Consider the following 27,021-nt stretch of genomic DNA (forward strand, 5'->3'; position numbering starts at 1 on the left):
GTGGGGAGTATTATAATGGTCATGACATGTGCCTATAAAAATGTAATGCCAATGATGTAACTTTCACTTAATAAAAAAACCTCAAAAAGAAGATTTAAGGAAAGCATTCATTTCTTCTTGGAGAAGCTTTAAAAAAGGAAAAGAACACCTTTGTTAAGCAAATTTTTTTCCAGAAAAGTATGTATGCAAATACTTATAAAGGGTCTTAAAGTATTTGTAGTGTGTTCAGTTAAAAAATAATAAAAAGAACAGCAAAACACTGAAGCAGGATTGCGCCTCAGATTTTTCCTTATTTATGTCACGTGTGCAGCATCATTGTAGCAAAATCAGTACAGATAACACATATCTAGCTTCTATTCTAGCACTTGCTCGGTGAAATAGTTACCATTTTAGAGTAGAATGATTCAGAACTTTTTCTTCTCTGAACGAATCAAATGCTGTAAGCCTTAGGAAATGTTACTTTTGTTGTCTGGATAGTGTGACTTGGGGTTCTGACCCCCTGCAACCTCAGTGAGGCAGCTATCAGATGTTAGCTACATCCGCTCCCTTTTCAATGAGGTGGGAGGGAGGAGCAGGAACAGAAGGGCTCCTGTCACCAGATGGAGAGCAGGATTTGGGTTCTGTTTACATGTCATTGGATTGTTCCATGAAAATGTGAGTTCTGTTTTCTCTTATTTTCCTAGTGACAGAGCAGCAAGATACTATTATTACTGGCACCTGAGAAAACAAGTTCTTCATTCTCAGTGTGTGCTCCGAGAGGAGGCCTACTTCCTGCTGGCAGCCTTTGCCCTGCAGGCTGATCTTGGGAACTTCAAAAGGAATAAGCACTATGGAAAATACTTCGAGCCAGAGGCTTACTTCCCATCTTGGGTAAGCACTGTTTTCAAATTTGAAAGAGTGTTTTCTTTCGGCATTTCTAGTTCGTAGTGTTGCTACTCATACTCTTTAAGAAATGGGAACACAGATGTTCTGTGGCCAAATTCTTCGTGATGCCCAGATATTTAACACTTAAAAACGTGGTGCACATCATGTCTTCATGTACTCAGTCTTTTTGTGGTGAATGGGGAAGAGGATTGCCATCCATCCTGATAATACGGTGGAGCTTGGAATTTGCTAGCCTCCTTTTGGCATTGACATGTCCTTGACCTTCTTGCCTACTCTTACTGAGGCAGAATTTTCTCCCTTTGAAGGCAGAAAAACATAACTCTTTAAAAAGTAAGATTATCCCTCACTTTCCTTTGCTGAGAGAACAAGTATGTCAACTTCTGGCTCCGGCCTTCATGTCCTCCACTCTTGGGAGAGCAACTAACCCCTTCTTTCAGCAAGAAAATGTGGGTTATTCCAACGTGAACTGTCTCAGCTGCCCTTTGTCTACTCTACCCTGTCTGTTTCTCTCCCCATCCTTCCTCCAGGTCTATGCTATATTTTCTCTCTCTTCTGTATCATTAGCCCCTCCCCAAACTAACTCTTCTTCAGTGAGGACATACAAAACATGTTTGGTTCTCACTCACCCATCCTCGAGAAAGAAAGAAGAGCTACTACTCTTGCCTTGCCTTCTCAGTAAAGCGTCTTGAAAAGGTAGTGTATATTTGATTTTTTCAGCTTCTTTTCTTCCCACAAGTGTTCCTCAAGCCATTTCCATCTGCCTTCTTTCCCCATCAGTCCACTCATGGTGCTGCCCGTTAGGTTGTTTTATATCAATATAGTAATGAAGTAAAAAATTAAATACATACTACTTTTGCTTTATATTGACACCAGTTGCTTTATATTGACATATCCAGTAGACTCTTTTCACTAAATTTTGCTGCTGTACCTGACACTTAACCACTCGCATCTTGGGAGATCTCATCCAGATTAATGCTTTTAACGATCACCTACGTGAAGGCAAGTCCCAAATCTGTTTCTCTTCCCTTTATCCATAAGGTAGCTGTTTACCTATAGGCCCTTCAAACTCAAGATGTCCTAAATCAAATTCATCTTCTTGCCACCTCAGTTCTACATATTCCTACCTCTGAGTACATGAGAGTCATACGGAACTCTGCGTTATCACCATTCCTTCTCCCTGTCCTGTCCCATCATCTGAAACATCCTGTAATGTATGTGCTTGAGTACCAATCACCCAGCTTAAGAAATAAAATTCTCTTCTATTTTTGTTGCCATTAGCCTTCCTAAATGTCCATTGCCTCCTCTCCCTGTCTTAGTTCCTACTGTTTCTAGGTTCCTGTTCTCAGCAGCACTGTTGCAGAAGCTTGTCCCTGCTTCGGTCTTTACTCCACAGCTTGCAGATGAGATGATTTTGCTTCTGACTTAGACTTTCAGGGCCTCCTCCGTCACCTGTGGAGTGAAGCTCAGGCTCCCATGCATAACCTAGAAACTCTCCAGATTATAGTCCCTGCCAACCATTCCAGCTTCCTTTCTGGTTGTCCTGCATCTTGAACTTTAGGCTGTGGCAACATCCAGCCATTGGTACGTCTCCGTACTTACTGTGGTGTTTCATGCTTCGAGTCTTTCTTCTTGCAGTTCCTTTAGCCGGTGAAGCCCCTGTCTGTTTCACCTCGCTAACTCCTACTTATCCTCCGAGACTCTGCTCCTTCTGGGCAGACCATCTGGGTGACCAGTGCTCAAGAAGAACCTGGGTATAGTGTTTTACATCTTATTTTAAAATGATTTATTTCTTGCTCCCAATAAACTGTTTCTTAGTGTATTCTGAAAGATAGGCATAACCTTAACCTTTTCAATTTCATCAGCTCTTCATATTGAGGTACTCAGTAATTTTTTGTTGTGTGACTTACAGTGCTTTATTTGTTGGAGAGAAATCACAATGTCTGTCAAACTATTGCTGTCTGTAGCATGTTTGCATTCTCTGGTTGTCATCAGGTGCTCATTGAATATTGATTACTGAAATCCGGTTAGTATGCTAGGGCAACCAGTGTGCTAAGATACCAGTTTCCCCCACCCTTGGGATCGCCAAAACCATCTACTTTAGTGCCCTTACAAATAATATTTTCAGTGTGCTTTTGACCTGAGAAAAAGGTCGACAAATAACTGATTTAACTGATTACCATGTGAAAAGAACCTGGAAAGAAGAATCTGTAACTTGAGTTCTTAGCAGAACTTGACAACTGACTATTAATTCATCATATTTAATTCTTTGTAAAATATTCAATAGGAAGAAACAAAATATCAATATAAAGACATTTTAAAACCAAAAATTCTGTAATTTTAAAATTTTGATTATTTTGAGCATGATTCTTCTGCTCACATTGCATAAGTCCTTCCATCTATTGTATTCCTTATGGAATCAGCTAAGACTTTAATCAACACCTTTCTCTTAGCCTGCAGCTGCTGGATACTATATATTTGACATCTGAAAGCCCAGAGTACTGTCTGATGAAAATCTAACTCACAGTGAATCACAATGAATGTTTGAATGAAACGGTTTTCTCATAAATATTCCAACAGTGTTCATATCAGCCTCTTATGCAGGAACCAAAATTAGAGAATTTCTCCCAGTCCCCTGCCTTCTTTTGATTAGCATTTAGAACCTCCCACTCTGTGGCTGTAATTTTCTTAAGAGTTAGGTAGGATCCAGAACCTGAAGATGTGCCTACTATAGATGTATTTCATGGTACCAAGTATAAACTTGCAAGTATAAACAATTACGTGTACAAGATTATGAAAGTTTGTATAATTTTTTTTCTTGGTGACTTTAAAGCAAAGATAACTTATATTTCCTATTTGTTGTGATTTTTCTTCTTAGGTATTCAGCAGTACAATTAAATTGACTCTATAGCTTCTAGTATTAGCTGATTCAGCCCGGCAACATAACAGATGGTGAAAACAGAATGAAAGTGGGAATTTTCTAATGGAAACCAACTAGTTTACATGGCTATTTTAGATTCTCATTCTTTCATCATTTGGGGGGTGGGGATAGAGCTTACATCTCTCCAACAAATGTTGCATTGCACACCCCTTGTATCCCAACAGGTTGTTTCCAAGAGGGGGAAAGACTACATCCTGAAGCACATTCCAAACATGCACAAAGATCAGTTTGCACTGACGGCTTCCGAAGCTCATCTTAAATATATCAAAGAGGCCGTCCGACTGGATGACGTCGCTGTTCATTACTACAGATTGTATAAGGTACGAAACGGCAACTAAGTCTTCAGCTTCTGAGAAAAAAAAAACATCATCTCAATAGGATTGAGAAGGAAAACCTTAGGATTTCATTTCCATTAAAAATTATTTCATTTTTTACACACTTCCAAAAGAGTTTCATTGAACTGCTTTTTGTTATTGTAGGTCAGTCTTGGAGGCCATGGTGGTTTTCCTCTGGCCTGGAAGCAGGATGGAGTATTTTTTAATGGTTCTAATAGTGAGATGACAATTGACTATAAAATGTTAATCTCAGTTTTTCAGTGATTATGGCATTGTTCTTTCTCTCCTCCCCAAATCTGCTTTTCTGCTTTGGGGAATAGCATTTGCAACTTATTTGATAAATAATTTTTAATATTCCTCAAAGTGAAGCTATACCTGCATCGTATCCATCAATTACAAGAACATTACCACAACAGGTAATGTTTATGGAGTCTTGTGTTTACTGGGCACACTTTATATTTTTTTAATCCTCATAACTTTACATGAAAGGTACTTTAATCTTTATTTTACAGACCGGGAAACTGAGGCCTAACGAGATTAAATGAATCACCTAAGATCACAAAACTAAATGGCAAAGCCAAGATTTAGTCAAGGCCTTCTTGATAACACAGGCTGTGTGCTTAAGGAACTGTATTACACATGTTCCTCACTCTTGGAAGTTACTCTCCTTTGTGTCCCGTGTATCTCTAGCCTCGTTTTTTCATTCTGGGGCAGAGGTCACACACCCAAATGACAACTGGGGCCATGCTCTGCAGGGAATCACTCACAGTACTCTATATCATCTTGTCTTCTCTTCCCCTCCTCTCCTAACCCCTTTCACTATTCCCTAAGTGCCACTTTGCTGGCAAGAACTCCTTAATACCCATTTAAGTATTCAAACGTATATTCTCAAACCAAATGGATGAAGTGGTTAAGAGCACTGTCAGTTGAGCCTAACTGCCTGGGATTGAATCTCAGTTTGACTTCTTACTGTGTGACCTCGGGCAAGTTACTTACTTAACCTCTGCGTACTTCAGTTTCCCCATAGTTAAAGGGGACAGCAACATACTTGCCTTTTAGGATTGCTGGATACTAAATGAATTGTTGGATGAAAAACTACTTAAAACAGTGCCCAGCACATGTTAAGCATGATGTTAAGTTTGCCGTTGTTACCATTGCCATTGTTAGTGTTATGCTTGTTATCTCTACTATGCCTTTTGTGGTAGGATTAGCATAGCTAGACTATTGGAAACTGGACTTTAGTTTGGATGTATTGCTCAGTAATCTTCTTAGCTGGTTCAGAAAACTTAAGGGACCAACTGATGTTTTTTCTATCTCTCTTCTGTGCCTAAGAGATGCATTATTAATGCCCCATCATCCTTGAAAGCCATAATTGAGTTCCATAAGATCTCTTTGGCTAAATTCCTAAAGGACTGAGTTGTCATTTTGTTTTTAGCCTTAAGAGATTTCATTTGTGACACCTCAGTTGACACGAGAAGATGCAAATAAATGACAGTTTTGATAATTAGTTTATATTTTAAAATGTATTAGAAGTATGAATTGGAAAGAGTAAGAGTGTGGCTTTGGAATCAGATGTCAATTAGAAACCCTATGTCACTACTTGCTATAGCTGGCATCCTAGGCAACTATAATCCTGAGCTGTCTATTAAGTGGGGATGATACAATATGCTTCACAAGGTTGGGAGGCTTCGGTGAGATAATGAATCTGAAATAATGAGGTGGAATACCTGGCACATTAGTGAGTGCTCAATAACCATTAATTGCTTTTTGCCTTATTTGCTGGGGAAGCTTGCTATTTTAAAGAATCCTATTAAGAAATAAGAATCTTTTATTGAAGTAGATATCCCCAATTTATCTTCTGTATAAAACTTAATTTTCAAGTTTACTTAAAGTATGGAGCTTCTAAATTGCATAGAAAATGACTCTTATCTGCTGAAAACAAGATTTTTAATAAAAAGGTAACAGAATGAAGTGGGGGAAAAGATATTGGCTGATGCACAGTTTTTATTCTTTAGAGCAATTCAGTGGCAGCCGTTAAATCTGCTTCATTTAGGGGCTGCTCATAAACTGGAAATAAGGTAGACAAAGGACAAGGGAACATTCTGGGGGGAAAAAAAAAAAAAACCATTTTGTGTCCCTTTTCCACCAGTATATACCTTATACTTGAAAACCAGCATTTTTACGAGCATAGCCTTATTCCAGAAAGCAGTCAGTATAGCCTTGAAAGTGAAATTGACCAAAACTCATATAATGATGGATTAGTTTCTCCTCTTAAAGCTTATACTATATGTGTCTTTGTTGATGTAAAAATATACTAGTTGGAAAGAAACAGCCTAAATAGTAGAAATGGGCTGTGTCTTATAGTTATAATGCCAATGAGGATACATTTTGTAAAAATATTTCATCCCATGTTCCTGGGGAAACTGGCACTAAGCTTAAAAAGATCTGCATACTCATTGTGTTTGTTAAGAAATCTCATAATGAGAATATTTACTTAGTAATTTCATTTCTCTTCTATTTTGAACTTTATACACTATATATACTTATTACAGTTGAACACTTAAAGGATGTGGCTGAATTTTAAAGTACATTTTTAATTGTGGAGTTCCTTTTTCCCTTACGCTTGTTGTAGTTTATTTTCTACAGTTTATGGTTTAGCTGGTAGACCGTGTATCATATTGGCGAGTGATCATTGAACTTCTTAAAAATAAGTATTTCCAAACTAACTGAATACAAAGCTTGTACAACTTTATTATCCTCATGAGAGAGCCTTAAATATTTGGTCACTTGCCCCTAATTTTGACTTAAGAGCTGGAAGATGTGCCCAGTTTTAAACACACAAAGTCTTATGCATCTCAGAGTATAACTATTACATTAAAGATTCTAACATCTGAGAACAGAGTAATGAGATAGAAGATTAAAAAAATCAAATGATGCAAAAGCAGCAAAAATAGCCTTGTTTACTGGAGTTTTCAATAACAAGTGTTTAGAATATTGTCAGATACAAAAGTGTATGTAATATAGTAAAAACACTAAACCTTTGAAATCTCAGAAATTTAAAAAGTAGAATATACCATTCTTGATTTAATATGTGCCCATGGTTTTCTTAATTCTTGTAGGAAACTAGGTATGTGGAAAGCCTTGAGCAAAGTTATTTTAAGTTCAAAACTTTTCAGTCCTGAATTTCAATCCTGAAATGTTTCTTTGGTGCTAAATTGTCCACTGTAGAAAAAATATATAGAAACATTTAATTTTCTACAAAATTCTATTCCTACAGGATAAAAGGGAAATTGAAGCTTCACTGACTCTTGGATTGACCATGCGGGGAATACAGATTTTTCAGGTTAGTAAATGAGAATTAAGTGTCAAATGCTGTCGGCCATGTCTTATGTTTACAGCATGCCTCTGTGGTCCTGCCATAGCTTCAGTAGTTCATTTTGGGCCACTGGCTGGTCATTTCCTATTTGTCTAGCACAGATGTGGATGATGTAGGATCGATGAAGTGACTCAGCCCGATTGTTGACAGTAATAAGTCCTCTATAACAGAAAACAGTAAGCCAAAGATTAGCCCAGGTTCATCACTAACAGATCATTAATATCCAAACATTTCTGTTTGTCTTTGATTTTAGATATTCTTTTATCCTTTGGAGCATTTGTAAGTGGAAAGAAAAGCAACATTTTGATATTGTACCTGACCAGACATTTTAATTTCCGTTACACTTTTCTGATAAAACTTACCCCTTAAATAAGTAGTAACTTTAGCAGGTGGGACAGTGTTATCCTGGAGCCATCAAAAAGGGAGACAGATACCTCTCTCTGCAAGACACAGGAAAGTAAAAGCATGTCTTATCTTTGGCGTAGGCAAAATATCCAATTATGAAAGTCTGAGCACCTTACTGCATCTCTTGAATGCCTGGGTCCTTTGGACTTTTTATTTAAATTTAGGCATACGCCAGAAGGGAAAAGATTGCCTTAAAAGGGTTAGTTAATACAGTCACACAGGAACCAAAAGCCACAGAATCGTTATCACGATATCTCTTAATTACTGTCTGTGTTTCTCCAAAGAGATATGGGGGCTTTTTTCAGATTTTAATTACTGTGTTTTGGTTTTCAGGGAAAGAAGTTAGAGCCAGTTTATAGTATCATTTTTCCCATTAACTCCATATGCATATTCTTTTCACAGAATTTAGATGAAGAGAAACAATTACTTTATGATTTCCCCTGGACAAATGTTGGAAAATTGGTGTTTGTGGTAAGTTTAAAATAACTGGCTTAAAAGAAAAGTCCCATTAATTGCTTATTTTTGTGGTTTTTAATTTTTTTGTTTTTAAACAATATTGTCTTAGGCACAAAAGCTGCAATTTTTAAGAAGTTGACTCTGAAGATAATTGGCTTTCTTGTATTTTAATGCATGTGCTATATATTCCATTGTCACGCATATCAGTGGCGAAATTAAAATCAAAGAATCTTATAGTGAATAATCTTATAGCAAAAGAAGTTAGTAATTTTAATTTGTGTTTGGTCCCTAGCACATGTCCCTAAGTTATTCTAGTTGCAGAAGATATTTCATGTAGAGGTTAGCCAGTTCTTTTGAAAGTTACCTCTTTTGAGCAAAGAATAAAGAATTATATAAAAAGACGTTTATATTAATATTTGACTATTTAAAACTCATTATTTTAAAGAGAGGTCTACAATTCTTAACGGGAAAGCTACTCTTACAATATTGAGAATGATACATTTTCTTTTGTTAGAGCAACGCCTTGATTTTTCCCAAATATTTCTCTCTTTGCCAGTTATATCTATTTTTTTGGTAGGTTTCAAAGAATTAGTAATGTGTATATTTGGTCATAAAAAGTCATAGTTCTGGCTGGGCACAGTGGCTCAATCCTGTAATCCCAGCACTTTGGGAGGTCAAGGTGAGCAGATCACCAGAGGTCAGGAGTTCGAGACCAGCTTGGCCAACATGGTGAAATCCTGTCTCTACTAAAAATACAAAAATTATTTGGGCATGGTGGTGGGCACTTGTAATCCCAGCTACCCGGGAGACTGAGGCATGAGAATCGCTCAAACCTGAGAGGCGAAGGTTGCAGTGAGCCGAGACCACACCATTGCACTCCAGCCTGGGCAACAAGAGCACAACTCCGTTTAAAAAAAAAAAAATTCATAGTTCTGCTATGTTCAGAAATTACTGGAGAAAATACGTGAAGAAAGGAAGATAAGGGTTTGTAGACATGGGCTTCTCTCCTGTAAGAAAGATGGCCTATGTAAATAAAGGGCTATATTGCAAATAGAATGTGGGCATTGACTCCACACTGCCCTGTAAGTCAAAAGATTTGTTTCTGACTTCACATTACTTTAATTACTTGGGCACAATTCAGTCTGATTTCACTTTACTTATACTTACACGGGGCCTAACCTGTCTCCAACTGGCTCTTTTTTGTTTCAAGCTAATTGTGAAAGGATCTGAGCTGTTTGAAAATGAGCAAATTAAGACCCACTTGCCCCTTTCATGCCCCAAATTAAGTTATAATAAAGTACATTTATGAAATTGAGGGTTTTTTAGGGTCCTGGACTTGGTGCTTACTGAATCTATTTGTGTATTGCCCTTATCTGAGGACCTTTTTTGCCTCATCCTCCTCCTCTGGGAGATTTTTGACTCAGTGGGTCTGGAGTAGAGATGAGGAATCTATTTTGACAAGTTTCTCAGATGATGCTTCGTGCAGCCAACTCAGCCCTGTCTAGCTGTATGACCTTGAGCAAGTTACATAAACTCTGTGCCTTGGTTTCATTCTAAAATGTGGATAATTAACTCTCTCCCTTGACTTGCTGTGAGGATCAAATGAGTGGATACATGCTTAGTGCTCAAAAAATGTCAGTTGTTACTATTTCAGTATTGGGATCCACTGGTAGTTCCTTTAAAATGAGGGAAAGCTCAGAGATTTAAAAAAAACAAAACACCTCCACCTTATCCCTATCTGGACTACACAAGCCCATACTGCTCCGTACGGACTTTCAGTGTGTAGTTAGAATATGCTCCGTCCTTGCTTTACCTCCTCCCTCTGGCTGAGAATCATTATATCTGAATTACTCTTTTTTGTATTTCAGCTGCCCCATTCATTATTAGGAAAGTTGAAAGAGTTCATAATATCCCATAACTGTAAGAAACTTTGTCAAAGCCTTGCCCTCAACTTAGGACTTTATCTTAGTGATCACGAACTTGAAGAAGGAGATTCCTTGTATCTCTACTGATAGCTGTTCTTGTTCTTTCCCATCTCATCCCTCCAACTACCAGCTCTATGTCCAGCTAGGGAAGTTTTCCATTTCTTCTAAACCCTAAATAGGTATCCTGTATTGTTCACTATATAACTCCTTATTTATTTATTTCCAAGAATTTATCATAAACTGTAATTATTTTGTGTGTTTCTTTCTCCTGCTGGGATATATAGCTCCGTGAGGGTGGGAACCTTGTCTGTCATATTCACTGCCTATTTGGTTTTTTTTTGTCAGTGCCTAGGAAGGTGTTTGGTCCATATTAAGTATTCAATAAATATTTGAATACATTAGTCTTTTTTAGAATTGGTCGCCTTGTTGCTGCATTAGGGTGTTGGGATTACATTTGATGGTTCTTTTATGATGGACCCTTCTCTTCTCCATTATACAAATAACCTGACCAGCCAGAGAAACCAAAGACACTCCTCAGCTGTTTGGGATAGTGAATGTTTACTGACAGACCCTTGTGGCTAGATGCTTTCCTGAATTTCTGGTCATCCCCTGTCCTATGACATTTTTGAAAGGGAAAACAATAATTTATCCCGCAAGGAATTTTAAATGAAACTTTATACATTTCAGAATCTATAATCTTCCTTACTAAATAGAAAACAAAGAGGATTTTGGCAAATCAGAGATTTTTTTTTCCTGAATATGATTCATGGTTTCCTTCCAAAGGGTAAGAAATTTGAGATTTTGCCAGATGGCTTGCCTTCAGCCCGGAAGCTCATATACTACACAGGGTGCCCCATGCGCTCCAGACACCTCCTGCAACTTCTGAGCAACAGCCACCGCCTCTATATGAATCTGCAGCCTGTCCTGCGCCATATCCGGAAGCTGGAGGAAAACGAAGGTATCCCAGGGTCTGGGGCGTGGAAGCACATTGTACCTTTGCCACCCATGGCCTCTTACTCTGAATGGGGGTTTTGAACTCCTACAGAATTGGATTTTGGGACTGGGACTCTCCAGATTGAGAGCAGCATTACTATTTACATCTCAGTATTTCCAGAAGGCAAAGGGTTAGGCTTGAGCCCCATCTACCGTAGCACCTATTCAGAATATCAGAGGTGACTCCATTTAGCTATCTCTCAGGTACAGTCTCTAAGGTTTTCCCATGCCTGACTTGAAAATCCTTGCAAAAAGCCACCTATAAAGGCACAGGGCAAGGGTTTATCTGCAACTCAGATTTTATATGCATTTCAGAGCTTTGTATGTACACTGACCCACCTTAGTGCTATTATCCACAGGTGGTCTGGAATTCTTTCCAATGTGATTCTTTCTTAGTGTTAGAGTGATAATAAAGGTGGGTCACAGATGTGTCTCCAGCCTCCGATTGACAACTGGGAGGCCCCCAGGTCTGGTCTAGCAAGAATGCCAAACAGAGGAGAGGGAAGTCAGCTAGTCCTTTGGGGGCTTTGCTGAGATGCAGATGAAATAAAGCAGTCTATCTGGGGCCTCAGAGTACTGGGCCCTGAAAAGGGAAGCAAGTCAGGGTGGGAAAGAAGGCAGTGTTAAGGGTCTGTAACATCTGGCTTCAACTTTACAACATTAATCTGATAGCCTTTTATCTTGAGTTGTGGCACCCTGGATTTCCTCCATTTAACACACCCCAACCCTAATCCTCAAAACTGCTGCATTACGTATTTGGATTTTTGTTTTTTGTTCTTTTGTTATTTTTTTTTAAATGCTTTGGGGTTTTGTTTATGCTTTCAAAGATTTTTTTTGCAAAAATTAGTTTTACAAATTGTAGTAATATCTAACAGTAATTTGATTAGATTGGATTCGGTGTTTTTGTGTGAATATCAGGGTGAAGATTCATATTTTAGGTTCATGTCTGAGACAAGTTTTGACACCTCAGACCTCATCTTTCCTGTAGAAACAAGACAAATACCCATCCTTTCTTAAATAAACAAAAGACCTTATAGAAGTTTGTGCTTCTGATTGATTTCTCTCAAAAATTCTCTCTCAATCCAAATGAGACCCAGTTTGGCAATTCTCTTGTAATTTAGTAGCGATTAGAACATGAATCATTCCTCACTGTCTGCCACAAACTGCATGTGTCTTCAGAGAGAATTGGTATAACTGTCAGGTGTATTGGCTTCCGCTGCTGCTAGACTGCCAGTTCTTCCCCACCATAACTCATCAGTGTAACAAATATCTCTCTCCTATGCTGACATGAATATTAAAAGGAATTCAGATGGGGGCAGGAAGAGGATGAAGAAGCAGGAGAACCTGTGAGAATAGGTGACATAATTAGGTGCAAAGCCCATAATTTGCCAAGTCAGCTTCATTCCTCAACGTCTAACATGACACCTTGAGAAGGTGATTTGTTCTATTAGCTTTCTTCTGCCTGCAACATTTTAGTATATTTTTTGTTCAGATGACCTTAAGAGATCCCTTTAGAGCCTAAAAGAATTAATGGCCTTCATCTATAGGTTCTAAGGTAAAAATTACAAAGAATTTTGAGTTTTCAAAGAGAGCTTGGTTCATTGCCAACCATAGTACCAAGTATATTTGGAGGCTGAAGTGAGTAGGTGTCTTAGTTTGTTTTGTGCTGCTGTAACAAAAGACCACAGACTAGGTAAGTTCTAAAGAACAGAAGTTTATTTCCTCACAGTTCTAGAGGCTGGGAAGTCCAGGATTGAGGAGCCAGCATCTACCGAGGGCCTTCTTGTTACTTCATCCCATGGTGGAAGGTGGAAGGGCAAAGAGAGGGTGAGAAAGAGTAAAAGGGGGCCGAGCTCCCCCTCTCATAATGAACCCACTGCTGCAATAATGGCACTAACCCATTCACAAAAGCAGATCTCTCATGATCTAATCATCTCTTTAAACTCCCACATCTTACTACTATGATATATGATGCATATGATTTATGATAGCAATTAGATTTCAACCTGAGTTTAGGAGGGAACAGATATTCAAACCATAGCAGTAGAGGAATGAAGGAATGACACATACTTAGTTTCTTCTACTTAGAGGTTTTTCAGGTCTGAAAACGGCCTGAAATTAAGTTTCTCTGGGTCAACTTTGGCCTGAATCCAATGATCTCACCCCCATTTAAGGGCTCTGTCATTTTAACATGAAAAGCCCTTTTTTGGGCATTAGTTTAGCAAAAAACAGCATAAAAAGAGTCTGTGTTTTTCTTAATTTTATTTAGAGTCACTTTGTCTGAAACACTATGTTAGCATTTTAGTAGAAAATGATCACAAGGATTTTTCTATGGAGTTTAGAAGAGAAAGAAAAACATGCCTCGCATCATTAAAAAAAATGTTTAAGCCTAACTTTATTCAAGAGCTGGAGCTTATTCTTAGGAATAAGTAGTCACATTTACTGCATTATTTTCTAAAATAGTGTATGAAAAACCTCATTGTCTCTGATCTTTTACAACAGAGGGAGTAAAAAGAGCACAGGCATATTGATGATCTGTACTGTTGACACCAGTGATTATTAGGTGGATGAGAGGCTGCATTTTACATTTCTTAGAAAACATTTCAGAATTATTTAATGTTTCTCTCAGTTTGTAGTTGAACGGTGTGAAGCTTCTTAAATGTCTAGAAAGGGTGTGATACAGCACTAGGGAGGGAACAGAAAAGCCAGCCATGTGGAACACCCAGGCCATGCTAACATGTAGTCGGGAATAGTTAGAAAACAGGCTGGCAAGTACTTGTATACTCATTAGTATACTAGTGAGTATAGAGGAACTATACTGACCTCTATCAGGAAGTTGGGAGTAAAAAGGCTATATGTAAAGATGCAGAATAGCTTTTAAATGATTAGGTCCACAGTTCCTAATTATTTTAGAACAATGGAACTCCAACAACTTACAGACTTTTACTTTTTTCTCTTCACTTACCACTCATCCAAGGGCCACATGGCTATTACTGTGAAACCACAGTGAATAGGAACTACGGTAATTTTTGCAAACTGCTTTGGCTGTCCACCTTCATCTCACACCTGCTGATTCAGAAGATGGGGATTGTTAGGCCCCAGTCTGCTCCCTGAATGACAAGTTGTCCCTGGATGCATTTTTGTTGTGATGATGTGTGCGTGGAGCTCTGGTGTCTGGTTTCAGCCTGCTTTCTGTGTAGCAGTACATACTCATCTTTGTGTTTCAGCCAGTTCCTTAGAAAGATGTGAATGGGCTGGAACCTGGAAATGTGCACATAGCCTTCTCCAAGCATTTTTTTGCATTTTGCATCCTAGAAGGCGCATCTTTTCTTTCTCCTGCTGCCCATTTTCCCTCTGGGGACCCTGTGATGATTATACTTCTGAGCTGGATTCAGATATCAGGCATGCAAGTATTTTCACTTAACCAAGAAACAAGACAATTAAAATCCATTAACAGGCCCCTGAGAACCCAATTAGTCTACTAGTTAGCAGTTTCTAAAATTAGATCAACTTAACAGTCCCCAAATACACTCTCCCTTTTTGACATTGTTGTATTGTATTATTTCTCACCAGTATTAAAAAGGCAAGGAATCTAAACTTCTTCCTTGTTTTACATTTCTGACCTAAAAGACAAAAATAATATTTTTGTGTCAGTCAAGTTGTAACTGGCAGCTGGGTTGTAACTTTGTGCCTTAATGGAATGGTTAGTTTAGTATGTAATAAAAGAGACTTTACAGTGTTGTGTTTTTGATTGCGTTCAAGAACAGCACTGACATGTTAAATCAAAGAACAGCTTTACCAGTCAGAGTTGGAAATCATCAAACCAGTAGTGATTACTGGTATTTTCTAAGTAGATGATAAAACCTCACTAATTCAGCCTAAGTGGAGAAAATCAATCTTATATTAATGAAAATCCAAATTTTAGAATCTTCACAAGAAATTCTCAGAAGAATAGTTTTATATTGTATTCAACAGCTAGAGCTAAGCTAACAATGGAACAAATTGAACAGATGAACAAATAAAATGAATGGCAATTAGCATAATTATATTTATTAAGTAGTCTTCTAGAGCAGTGCTTCTGAAATTATCTGCAGAAAAGGGCCAGATTTTTAAAATATTTAATATGCTGTGGATACTTTCGCAAAATACAAAATCACATTGGTGGCTGTCATGGCAATGTCACAAAGCTCTGGAAGTTTCTAAATGTTCATATCACTCACTGAACTTATTTCACTGTGGACCAATAAATTTGCAGACAAGAAGTGGTCTGTAACTACACTTTAAATACCGCTCTTCTTATACTGCTTGAATCTTTAAAAAAACTGAGTAATTTAAATATCCCCCTCAAATCCGTTGCACTGGTTTTTAGTCATTTTTCAGTCTTCTGAAGTCAAATTCCTATCTAAATTATTACTACTTTCCAGTCACTAGATTCTGAACTTCAAGTTATCCTTGTTCTTGGCCTGATGAGTCACTTAAGCTCACCAGCCGTTCCTTCTGTCTTGGTTGATGTAATAATGAGCTGTGTTCCCCACCACACAGAGAAGAAGCAGTACCGGGAATCTTACATCAGTGACAACCTGGACCTCGACATGGACCAGCTGGAAAAACGATCGCGGGCCAGTGGGAGCAGTGCGGGCAGCATGAAGCACAAGCGCCTGTCCCGTCATTCCACCACCAGCCACAGCAGTTCCCACACCTCGGGCATTGAGGCAGACACCAAGCCCCGGGACACGGGGCCAGAAGACAGCTACCCCAGCAGTGCCATCCACCGCAAGCTGAAAACCTGCAGCTCAATGACCAGTCATGGCAGCTCCCACACCTCAGGGGTGGAGAGTGGCGGCAAAGACCGGCTGGAAGAGGACTCGCAGGACGATGGTAACAGTACTGTCCTCACTGGCTCTCTGTTTAGTCTCCCAGTTTTTCCAAGCATTGATTCTACAGAACTGGTGTCTGGAGAGCAACGTTAGGCAGTAGTAATAGGGTGGAAGTGGTGTCTCGTCTTCCCCAGTGACTTGGTTGAATTGCTTGTGTTTGGCTGTGAACAAAACATCCCTCTAGTTGTGATCCTTTGCGGCCACAAGATTGGATGGTTGTGGACTCAAAGTCTTAGCTGTTTCTATGAAGTAGATTGGAGATTAGTCCTGCAGCCATTGTGTCTGTATTTCTAATTCCCAGATTAAATAAAACAGTAGTTAGGACGACGCAGTGGAGTGCAGTGATGGTGACAGAAACATCTTGAACTTCTGGACCCCCCCCACAAAATAAAAATTGGAGTCCACACCATTGAGTTACTTAGTAATGTTTTTCTTAAGCGCCTCCCATGTAACCAGAACTATAGAGAGGATAAAAGAAATATAGCTCCTGGCTGATAGGAACTTACTGCGTGTTAAGGAGATAAGATGAATCCTATGGCTTATCTCAGCCAAATTTAACATTTGTGGCCCTCTTTTATATTATTTTCCTCTCTCAAATAAGTGCTGTAGCATTCAGGCTTAAGGGAAACGATAGACTCAGTTAAAGAAAAGTGCAGACCGTCTGTTTGGTTTCTGTAGAATTTGTGTGGATCTCAAGTCACTGAGTGCCCTTGAGAGTAGGCAGCTATGGACATGGGGGCTTTGTGAACTGCTCATCTGCCTGTGTCAGTGAGCCTTGCTTTGGCATCAGGCAAAGGGCCCATCAGTTTCGGTTTGCCCTTTGTCATTGCAGCAAGGTAGTGTAGTTTTTCTTCTTAAAAAAATACAGAATAATTGGCAAAATATAGTATTAGAAAATATGTAGGTGATACAGCAGTCCTATAAGAAAGAGCAAGTAGGCTGGGCGTGGTGGCTCACGCTTGTAATCCCAGCACTTTGGGAGGCCGAGGCAGGCGGATCACTAAGTGAAGAGATCAAGACCATTCTGGCCAACATGGTGAAACCTCATCTCTGCTAGAAATACAAAAATTAGCTGGGCATGGTGGCAGGTGCCTGTAATCGCAGCTACTTGGGAGGCTAAGGCAGGAGAATCGCTTGAATCCAGGAGGTGGAGGTTGCGGTGAGTGGAGATCACACCACTGCACTCCAGCCTGGTGACAGAGTGAGACTTCGTCTCAGAAAGAGAGAGAGAGTAGCACCTGTTGAAAATGATCTCTGGAGTTTCCTATTGGAGTCTCATTAGCAAATTTATTTTCAAATATGAATAATTACATAGCCACCCTCAAAATATGGTCGTATATTATGATGGTCATTTCCCTTTTTGTTATTAACTGTCGTTTCCTTCTTCTGTGTCAGAAATAGAGATGTTGGTTGATGACCCCCGGGATCTGGAGCAGATGAATGAAGAGCCTCTGGAAGTCAGCCCAGACATGTGCATCTACATCACGGAGGACATGCTCATGTCACGGAAGCTGAACGGACACTCGGGTGAGCTCTTACAGGAAGTTATTCTTCCTTGGCAGTGGGTTATCCAGGACTGAAAAACACGTGCCTCAGAAAATAGAAAGGGTGGGCTGGGGGCTCTCGATCAGAGACTGGACTGCACTAAGAGGCTTTTCAGGTCAGTATTGTAAACTGCAGGATCCTGTGCCTTCTGTGGAAGGAAGGGAAGAGGAGAAACACCCAGGATTGGGAATTAGCATTTTCTGCTCCATGCTTTGGACAAAAGGTAGTTGTGCAATAGGGTTCTCTTTATGTTATGCTGTGTCGAGAATCATGTAATGTATCTGGAAGGCCTTGTAGACCCCTTCAGTCTGGCCTCCTTTTTACAGATGAGTTAACCTATAGTTCAAAGAGGACAAATCCTGCATGGCTAGAAACAGAAGCAGGCCTCCAGGTCTTTGTTTGTTGTTGTTGTTTCCCCACTGTGTTATACTGGTAGAGGAGTCTGGGAGGACAAATGTCAAAACGGGTTGACCTAAAAAGACACTCTTAAATTCCATATTTGTATGAATTCTTCTAGAAAACATGCATTCACTCTAATCCTATTATAGTTATATAATACACAGTATATAATTTCTGTCACATGTAAGATACTATCTTTAAAAAATGGCAGCAGTATGAGTTTTGTTTATAGACATCAGTCACATCTAACTGCTTTTGTCACACATCATGAATCAGTCTGTTCTTTAGAGAAATATGCCTCAGGAACGAGCGCTGTTGAAATGGCCCCTTCCAGCTTTCATTGAATGAAGGGCCAGCCTGGGGTAGCCTGTCCCTGCTCTGGCAGATCCATACCTCCTGATGTTCATTGAGTCTCTTCCTCCAGGTGCCAGGCATTGGAAATCAGAGAGGAACCAGACCAATACACAGCCACTAGCATCCTGGCACTTAGTCTTCAAGAGCAGGAGACATCTTTTATTTCAGGATTCTGTTTGCTAACCCGACAGAACCCTGGCTTCCCAGACCTGCCTGTGGCTGCAGAGAATCATCTCTCTGACCAGCACTGACTCATTAGGCTGCTTACTCTAAACATGCTTAGAGTTCATATACCAAACTTTGCCCCTTTTTGCCCATTTACTTTATGATATTGAATTTTCTCTTTACAATTACACTTTAATTTAAATTAAATCTAAATTCACAATTATATGCACATTATAGGTCCATGTATATAGCTCTATGTATGTATGTTTGTGGAAAGGAAATGGTCTAAAAACAGTGTATGCCACAGTGCCTCTGGGAAGGGAGGTATGAGGGAAGCTGACCTGGACTTTGCATTTATATATTTCTGCATTTAATTTTTATAAGACTGTTAATTTTAAATAGAGATAAAATGTAAGTAAAAAGTCTGGCTGTTTAAGAAAATTTATATATAAAAAATGTTTATTGAAATGTTATGAAAATAATGAAAGAATGAGTGGTAAGGCCAGGTGCGGTGGCTCAACGCCTGTAATCCCAGCCTTTGGGAGGCTGAGGTGGGTAGATCACCTGAGGTCAGGAATTGGAGACCAGCCTGGCCAACATGTTGAAACCCCATCTCTATTAAGATACAAAAAAAATTAAAAAAAATCAGCCGCAGGCCTGTAATCCCAGCTGCAAGGGTGACTGGGGCAGGAGAATCACTTGAACCCAGGAGGCAGAGGTTGCAGTGAGCCAAGACCACGTCACTGTACTCCATCCTGGGCAACAGAGTGAGACTGTGTCCAAAAAAAAAAAAAAAAAAACAAGTGGTTAAATTATACCATATTCATTATTCATATGGTATATAACCATTAAATTTTAGATTTTTCAAACAAAATAACATAAGAAGGATAGTTATGGTAAACAGTAAAAATTATATAAAATGTGATCTAATTAAAAACAAGCATATTTATCTGTGTATTTAAAAAACATAAAACTATTAATAGCCTTTTCTTTGGATGTTAGGTTTATAGATATAGATGATTTTATTTTCTTTCTTATGTCATCTTAGTTTTCTAAATTCTCTATAATCTGAGCATTTAAACATTGCTTATAAAACATTCAGCTAAGTACTCGCCCTGGCAGCACATACACTAAAGTTGCAGTGATACAGAGAAGATTAGCGTGGCCCCTCTGCAAGGATGACATGCAAATTTGTGAAGCGTTCCATATCTTTCCCAAAAAAAAAAAGAACACTCAGCTAAGATTGAGTAGTGATGAAGTATACCACTCTGTCTTTCATTCTTATAGAGTGTGATAGGAGTTGGTTAAGTGTTTTGAGCACCAGCTTGGTACTTACTTTTTCAGTGGTAGATCTGGATTTGGAGAAGACTCTTTACAGGCATGATAGCCACGGGCACATTTACCAGGAAATTCAAAAGGAGCCATGCCAGTTGCCAACCAGTGCACAAGTCCACATGTCTCTATGATGATTTGTTTAAAGGTTTAATGCTCTTTAGAAGATAAAGATCATTCTAGATCCTCTCCTAAAGCAATTTGTACTAAACCCTAAAACATGAGTATCCCCTGAGTTTTTAAAATGTCTACTTGTAAACCAGGAATGTCTTCATATTTCATGTTTCAATTGAACTAATTATTGAATGCTTAATATATTTATGGCATATGCTAGACCCTGAGTCATTATGAGATGTTTCTAAAGAGTTAAGGGATAGAACACAAGTCATTCTGTAGACTACTAGCAGTAGTTGAATAAGAATCACATTACTTAAGGTTTTTTGTTTTTGTTTTTGTTTTTTTAAGAAGCCATTTGGCTTTATGGATCTAGGGTTTGACCTGTAGTACACTTGCTTCATTCATTGGCAAGAAAAATTTCAGCGGCGTTCACTTATACCTCTAGTTCTTATTGGTAATTTTAACTTCTGAGACATGTTTCTACTCAATGCTTCACTCATATGCCGGTCACGTAGGGAAATGTCAGCCCTGGATTTCTGCTTCTGAAATTTTTGTGGGTTTCCACTGAGTGCTCAGGTGGTTAGGTTAGGGGCTCTGTTGTTCTTAAAGACTCAGTACTGAATTTTCACTATGGCCTCCCAGTTTGTCTCCTACCGGGGGGATCTGCTGCAGGAGGTATGTGCCAAGTATCCCATCACCCAAAAAGAGCTGCCGTGAACTGAGTGTATCCATGTATAGTCTCTGTACCTTATTCTTTTATGCATTCACTGTGTAATTGTCATTAAAACTAGTGGGCAGGTGCTGTTATTGGCCCGATTTTATAGGAGAAGGAGATTGAGACACTGGGAGGCTAAGTAACTGGCCAGGATACATGGCTAATTAGTTGTCTGGGCCAGGATCCAGCCAGATCTGTCTGACTTCAGAGGCCAGAGCCCCTACAATTCACCAGTATACATCCAAGCCGAACCAAATCTAGAAGGTGTGCGTTCAGTAAGGGTTAAGTTTAATGTTGCTGCTGTATAGAAAGGGGAGGAGGGGAAGCTTTATGAGATGCAGTAAAGAGGCGGCTTTACACCAATAGTCTTTGCTTCTTGTCTGTAACGTCATTATAAATAGCTTAATTAGAAGTTTTAGAAAAGTCAGACTCTAAACATCTTCCTACACTCTAACTCTACATTGACTCATTAATCTCTATTTACTGTAAGATGAGAGAGCGTGTGGGCTGTCCTGGTTGTCTGCCACCAAAGAGTCACAGTGAAACTTTTTGGTAATGGTTAATATTTGATTTTTCATTCCTGATGGCAATATGTCAGAATATATGGCAAGAGGCTTGAATAATTTGAAGTATTTATTGTTTCTATCTCTATGTTTTATTTCAGGGTTGATTGTGAAAGAAATTGGGTCTTCCACCTCGAGCTCTTCAGAAACGGTTGTTAAGCTTCGTGGCCAGAGTACTGATTCTCTTCCACAGGTATTAAAGGAATTGAAAAATATCAATTAGGAAAATGAAGTTATAGAAAATTTTAGGTAGTAACTTATACTAACTTTATACAGGTGAGCAAAAATTAAAAACCCTAAGGAAATGATCCTTCCTAGATACATACATTCTAGCTTTATTCTGAATTTATTTCCATCTTATTTGCTAGTTCTGCTTATCTTTGAGTTGATTTTTACTTAGGTAATTATATACTTTGCTTCACACTTTATATGGTTGGGAAGCCTCTGGTCCTCGGGCTTCCGTCGAACCACGTGTGCACGTGCACGTGTCTGTGTGTGTGTTACTTGTCCTCAACCTGGGAGAATAATATTTTTTGTCAGGGTGTTCTGGCAGACATGTTTCCACACTCTGGTGATTCCATTCAGATTGAATTTTCTTTTTTTTTTTTTTTTTTTTTTTTTTTTTTTTTTTTTTTTTGAGACGGAGTCTCACGCTGTTTCCCAGGCTGGAGTGCAGTGGCGCGATCTCGGCTCACTGCAAGCTCCGCCTCCCGGGTTCCCGCCATTCTCCTGCCTCAGCCTCCTGAGTAGCTGGGACTACAGGCGCCCGCCACCGCGCCCGGCTAATTTTTTGTATTTTTAGTAGAGACGGGGTTTCACTGTGGTCTCGATCTCCTGACCTTGTGATCCGCCCGCCTCGGCCTCCCAAAGTGCTGGGATTACAGGCTTGAGCCACCGCGCCCGGCCTCAGATTGAATTTTCAAAGTATGCTGAGCCTAGAGCATTTGACAACCTGTAATCATTGGTTAAACTATTAAATGTCCAGCGATACAGATAAAATACCCTGAAATGGTTTCAGCATTTGGATGTAATGTGTGACTAATGGCCCTACTTCCTGAGCACGTCCTCCCTCCTCCTGCCTTTCTTTCTTGGGCTCTCTTTGTGTCTTGTTTTTTTACTTTCTGTGTATGTTTCTCTTTTCTCATTTGCATTCTGGCTGTCCTTGTCCCCTACTTTTCTCCTCCTCTTTCCTCCCTTTTTTTCTCATTTGTCTTTTCTTTCTCTTACTTCCATTGAAGTAACCATAATGTGAAAATGATGTTTATGAAATATTTTTCTGAAAACTCCAATGAGTAATCTACTCTTAAGAGATGTTTCTGGGACACAGCTGATAGTCAGATTCCACACCCACACTGTGGGGAGAACATTGTGTGCCTTCCTTGAGAGTCTGTGGGGATGACCAGATGATTCTATGTGTGAAATCCCATTGGAGCCTGGGAAGACTGCATCGGCACAAGGAGTCACTCAGATGTGACACTTCCTAGCAAAACGTGCTTCTGGAACTTTTGCCTCTAGCAGAAATTGTATCTTATTCTAACAGGGTTGTCCTTTGTGGTGGTAAGCAGCAAAATTTAAAGATACAATGCCTGGTTTCCTTAAATGACCTATTACATACCTTCCATTCATGTAATTATCAGAATCATTTTTAACCTATTTCTAATACCACCTCTTGGGTTAATAAAAAAGTCTGCCCCCCGCGGGGTACAGCATTTGGCAGAACCCCGCCCCCAGCCCCGTGTTCGGGAACTTAGTCTTGGTGCCTGCCTCCCAGCCTCTTCAGCACCAAGAACGCCCTGTATCCGACCCAGCACCAAGGACCCTTTATATTCAACCCAAGAATTCTGGGCTTTTAAAGAGCAAAACTGTGTTTCTTGATAATTGGTTTATTTTCCCATTTCTTATTAAAATAATAAAACAGACCTTGGCCTAAAAGTGTTGCCACATTGAATTGCCATATCCTAGTGGAAAAAAAAAAAACCACAAAGAAACCATGTCTTTACCTATACGACCTTATTTCAAGATAATTACTTGATTTCTGAAATGCTAGGGATAGTTGGATTTCTGTTGTATTTGCACCTCTGTGTTTTGGATTATTTATCTGTAAAATGAGGAGAATGATAGTGCCTGCTTCCTAGGACTGTTAGGAAGATTGAATGAGTTAATACCTGCCGAGTATTTATGTCAGGGTCTGGAACATAGTAATTACTCGGTAAATGTTAGCTGCTATTATTACTGGTGGAGGTGGTGTTGATGATATATTTCCTCATAGGGCCCAGAAACCACAGATTGGAAACCACTTTCTAACATTTAAGGATTACTTAACCTTTTGTGGTTCTGTGGCATCTCTCTTTACAAGGCAGATATTCTAACCTTTCCCTTTAGTCTATAAAGTTGTTTCAACCTTCCCTTATCTTGCAGACTATATGTCGGAAACCAAAGACCTCCACCGATCGACACAGCTTGAGCCTTGATGACATCCGACTTTACCAGAAAGACTTCCTGCGCATTGCAGGTCTGTGTCAGGACACTGCTCAGAGTTACACCTTTGGATGTGGCCATGAACTGGATGAGGAAGGCCTCTATTGCAACAGTTGCTTGGCCCAGCAGTGCATCAACATCCAAGATGCTTTTCCAGTCAAAAGAACCAGCAAATACTTTTCTCTAGATCTCACTCATGATGAAGTTCCAGAGTTTGTTGTATAAAGTCCGTCTGTGTGCAGCTGTACAGGCAGCTTACTGTTTGCTAGAGGATGCGAAAGTCATGGGTTCTTTACATATTACTTGTGCCATATCTTCTTCACCCTAAACATAGCTCTTTCTTTATAATATTTGTGATGATGGAAACAAAAGCCTTGGAACAATTGCACTTTAAGTATTACACAGAAGTAAAAGAACTACAGAAAATGTACAGCAAGACAAGTGCCCGGAAGTTCACCGATCCTTCAGAAGGAAATGCGCTTTACTGATTGCAAAGCCTTCAGAATATTGGAGTGTGGTGTGTTTGCTCATCTGATGCTTTTTAGTTCAGTTACATGTAACATCACATCTTTTTTATCACGTGAATGATGTTAGATTTATTTGTTTGCTTGTAAATTTTTCACCATTCCCTCATAAAATGCTCATGGTTTGGGAGAGGAAAGAGGGAAGATTCTCTCTTCTTTTAACAGAGAGACGGTTGCTCTGTATACCCATTGCTTCCTCCCTGAGGCTGTCCCAGAGTGAACACTGATGGAGTGGTCAAAATCATGAGGTTGTAGCAAGCCAAAGATACATATGTGACAGAAGCACCTGTGCAGTCAAGACATGAATTAAGCAATAAGCAGAAAACCAGAAGTGCGTGCTGTGGTGTCTGTGACTCCCTCACCCCGCTCAGTGCCATGTCCTCTTCTGTGATCTTCCAGAAAGCTCCAGGATTCAGTTGAGTTCCACATCCAAGTAACAGATGAATTATATTCATGTTGTAATGCATTTTGTGGAGTTTACAAAACCAGTGTCTGTTAAAACTGTGGAAAATGTCTTAGAAAACGTTGGTGCTTGGTGATGCTTTATTTGTTTAATTATCAAGAACAAATTACGGCAATGCTAGTTTCTGCCTAACCAAAATACTCTATGTATATATTATACATATATAAATACATGGGATTGTGTATGTTTATATGTGTTTAAAGCTTACTATGTCTTCATTTTGGCTTCCATGACTATCTTTTATAGATGGAATTCCTTAAGATTGAGAATGTGTCACTGAGTGAGTGATACCTGCAGACATCAGTTGATACATGTAGAGTTCAGAATGACTGTTCCCTCATGTGCCTTTGGCCATGATTCTCAGCACTGATTGTATAACAGAATTTGGCAGGGGAGCTTTTAAGAAATAATGACTGAGTCTCCCACCAGACAGAGTACATCATTCTCTTGTGGCGGGACCCAGGTAGAATTGCCTTTTCCTTTAAAGTTCTCCAGATGGAGCTAATATGCAACAGAGTTGAAAACCACTCATCCTGGGGGTGTCTTTTGTTAATTTTGAAGTAAAAGTGTACAGAAGACGTAGTGTATGAGAAAGGGCCATTTTTAAGACAGTTACGTGCTGTGCTGCTGTTACAATATATAATGAAACCAAGTCAGGGGAGTGAACTTATCAATCTTTTGATGTACAGTAAAAACGTTGCTCACACTTCAGGAGAGAACTTCATAGCACAATGTCTTTCTATAAGATATTTTTAATGATTTAGTATTTTACAACATTTGTTTACCATATTTTGATATACCATTTTTTTCTATCTGCCAGGTTTTATTAAAAAAGCTATATATTATTTTCTAAAGAAACAATCATATTTTTATACAAAATTATGTTTTCAGGTAACGAAATAGGTGTAGGGTACAGCGGAACATAAGCAGTGTTACCCATGGCTGGGAGTCAGTATTATTACAACAAAGGGTGAGCTGGAACATGCCCCGCCTGTGCTGCCCCTCCCGTGCTGGGTCGCGGATGTGTAGGCAACATTGCCTCATCACGTTAGGTTCACCTGACACTTTAAAAGGAAAAAAAGTTCCGTAGAGTTCTGTGGTCAAAATTATTTTGTTTTTATCAAATACTTTAATAGAACCAAAGTTGTAGATATTGGAATGTATGGAGGTATCTCAGTCTCTGCATAAAAGGATTAAAGTATGAAAGGATCATTTAATGACTGTTTTACTTACAAGTCATTAAGTAATCCACCATTTCTTATGGATGATGCTTAAGCCTGGTGAGGTTTGTACTCTAAGGAGCCCAGATCATAATGCAGTGCATTTCCTTAGCCCTTGGAGTTTCTTGCAAACATTAAAAAAAAAGACATATTTAAGAAAGAAAGATAAAGAAAAAACATATTTAATTACTGTAAACAGGTACTGCTTTATGCTTTATTTTCTTTCTACTTCAACCAAAATCAGATCTTTAAGGTTTTGCTGACATTGTTGGTGGTTTTGCACACGCTCTTTCTAATTGGATTTATGAATAGTCCTATGGGTTTTCAAAGATGAATCATGCTAAGAACACTTTTGCTTTTTGATCCACTGTTTGCAGCAGAATTATATATATGTATATGAAAAATCCACTTTGAATAATCCATATTTTGTATTTGGAAATTGTTTTTAAAAATAAAAAGAAAACTATAAAGCTGTTATTTATTCTGCATTTCTTACACATCTATCGCTTGTCAGTATACCCGTTTGGTGTATATTGCCTCTGCACATCTACATTTGTATTTGCAACAGTGAGCTTTATATCTACATAAACTGTAAATAATCCTTTCTGTGAAAGGATCATCATATCAAGATGATACCAAAAGTATGTAAAAAAAAAACCCGCATTATTTTGTAATTATTTCTTATAGATGTTTCATGGTAAGTTTAGCAGTCAATAAAGTTACTTTTTTGCCTTTAAATTGCCTTTTTGATTATTAGAGCTCTCCAGCAAGAAGCACTAAGGAGTGACAGTGTTTTCTTCATGTTCTTTGCCGTAATGGAGCACAGTGAAGGACAACAAGATTCCATGTGATAGAATTCCAAGCAAAACAGTTCTGGTGGTGACGATGGTAATAGCTGATGCTGAGCACTACCATGTGCCAGACCCAGTTTCACGTGTATTCAGAGTTCATGTGTT

At 39.0% G+C, this 27,021-nt stretch overlaps 1 protein-coding gene and 1 non-coding gene across 16 annotated transcripts in view; both read left to right on the plus strand.

Annotated features, from left to right (window-relative positions):
- The window catches only part of FRMD6 (FERM domain containing 6), an 80,427-nt gene extending 53,624 nt beyond the window's left edge, over positions 1–26,803 (plus strand). For all 15 annotated transcript variants that reach the window (XM_045396408.2, XM_073997392.1, XM_065548804.1 and 12 more), the window contains 9 exons: positions 684–870; positions 3,988–4,143; positions 7,436–7,501; positions 8,342–8,410; positions 11,104–11,278; positions 15,856–16,191; positions 17,586–17,717; positions 21,482–21,573; positions 23,799–26,803. In XM_045396408.2, the coding sequence (XP_045252343.2) occupies positions 684–870; positions 3,988–4,143; positions 7,436–7,501; positions 8,342–8,410; positions 11,104–11,278; positions 15,856–16,191; positions 17,586–17,717; positions 21,482–21,573; positions 23,799–24,083 (1,498 nt within the window). In that variant the 3' untranslated portion in view covers positions 24,084–26,803. The remainder of the gene's footprint in view (positions 1–683; positions 871–3,987; positions 4,144–7,435; positions 7,502–8,341; positions 8,411–11,103; positions 11,279–15,855; positions 16,192–17,585; positions 17,718–21,481; positions 21,574–23,798) is intronic.
- Positions 19,760–19,866, plus strand: LOC123574757 (U6 spliceosomal RNA). The gene has a single exon (XR_006699958.1). It is a non-coding gene; the product is annotated as a U6 spliceosomal RNA (small nuclear RNA).
- Positions 26,804–27,021: the final 218 nt, after the last annotated feature.

This window comes from Macaca fascicularis, chromosome 7 (genome assembly GCF_037993035.2).
Source record: "Macaca fascicularis isolate 582-1 chromosome 7, T2T-MFA8v1.1".
Lineage (NCBI taxonomy): Eukaryota > Metazoa > Chordata > Mammalia > Primates > Cercopithecidae > Macaca > Macaca fascicularis.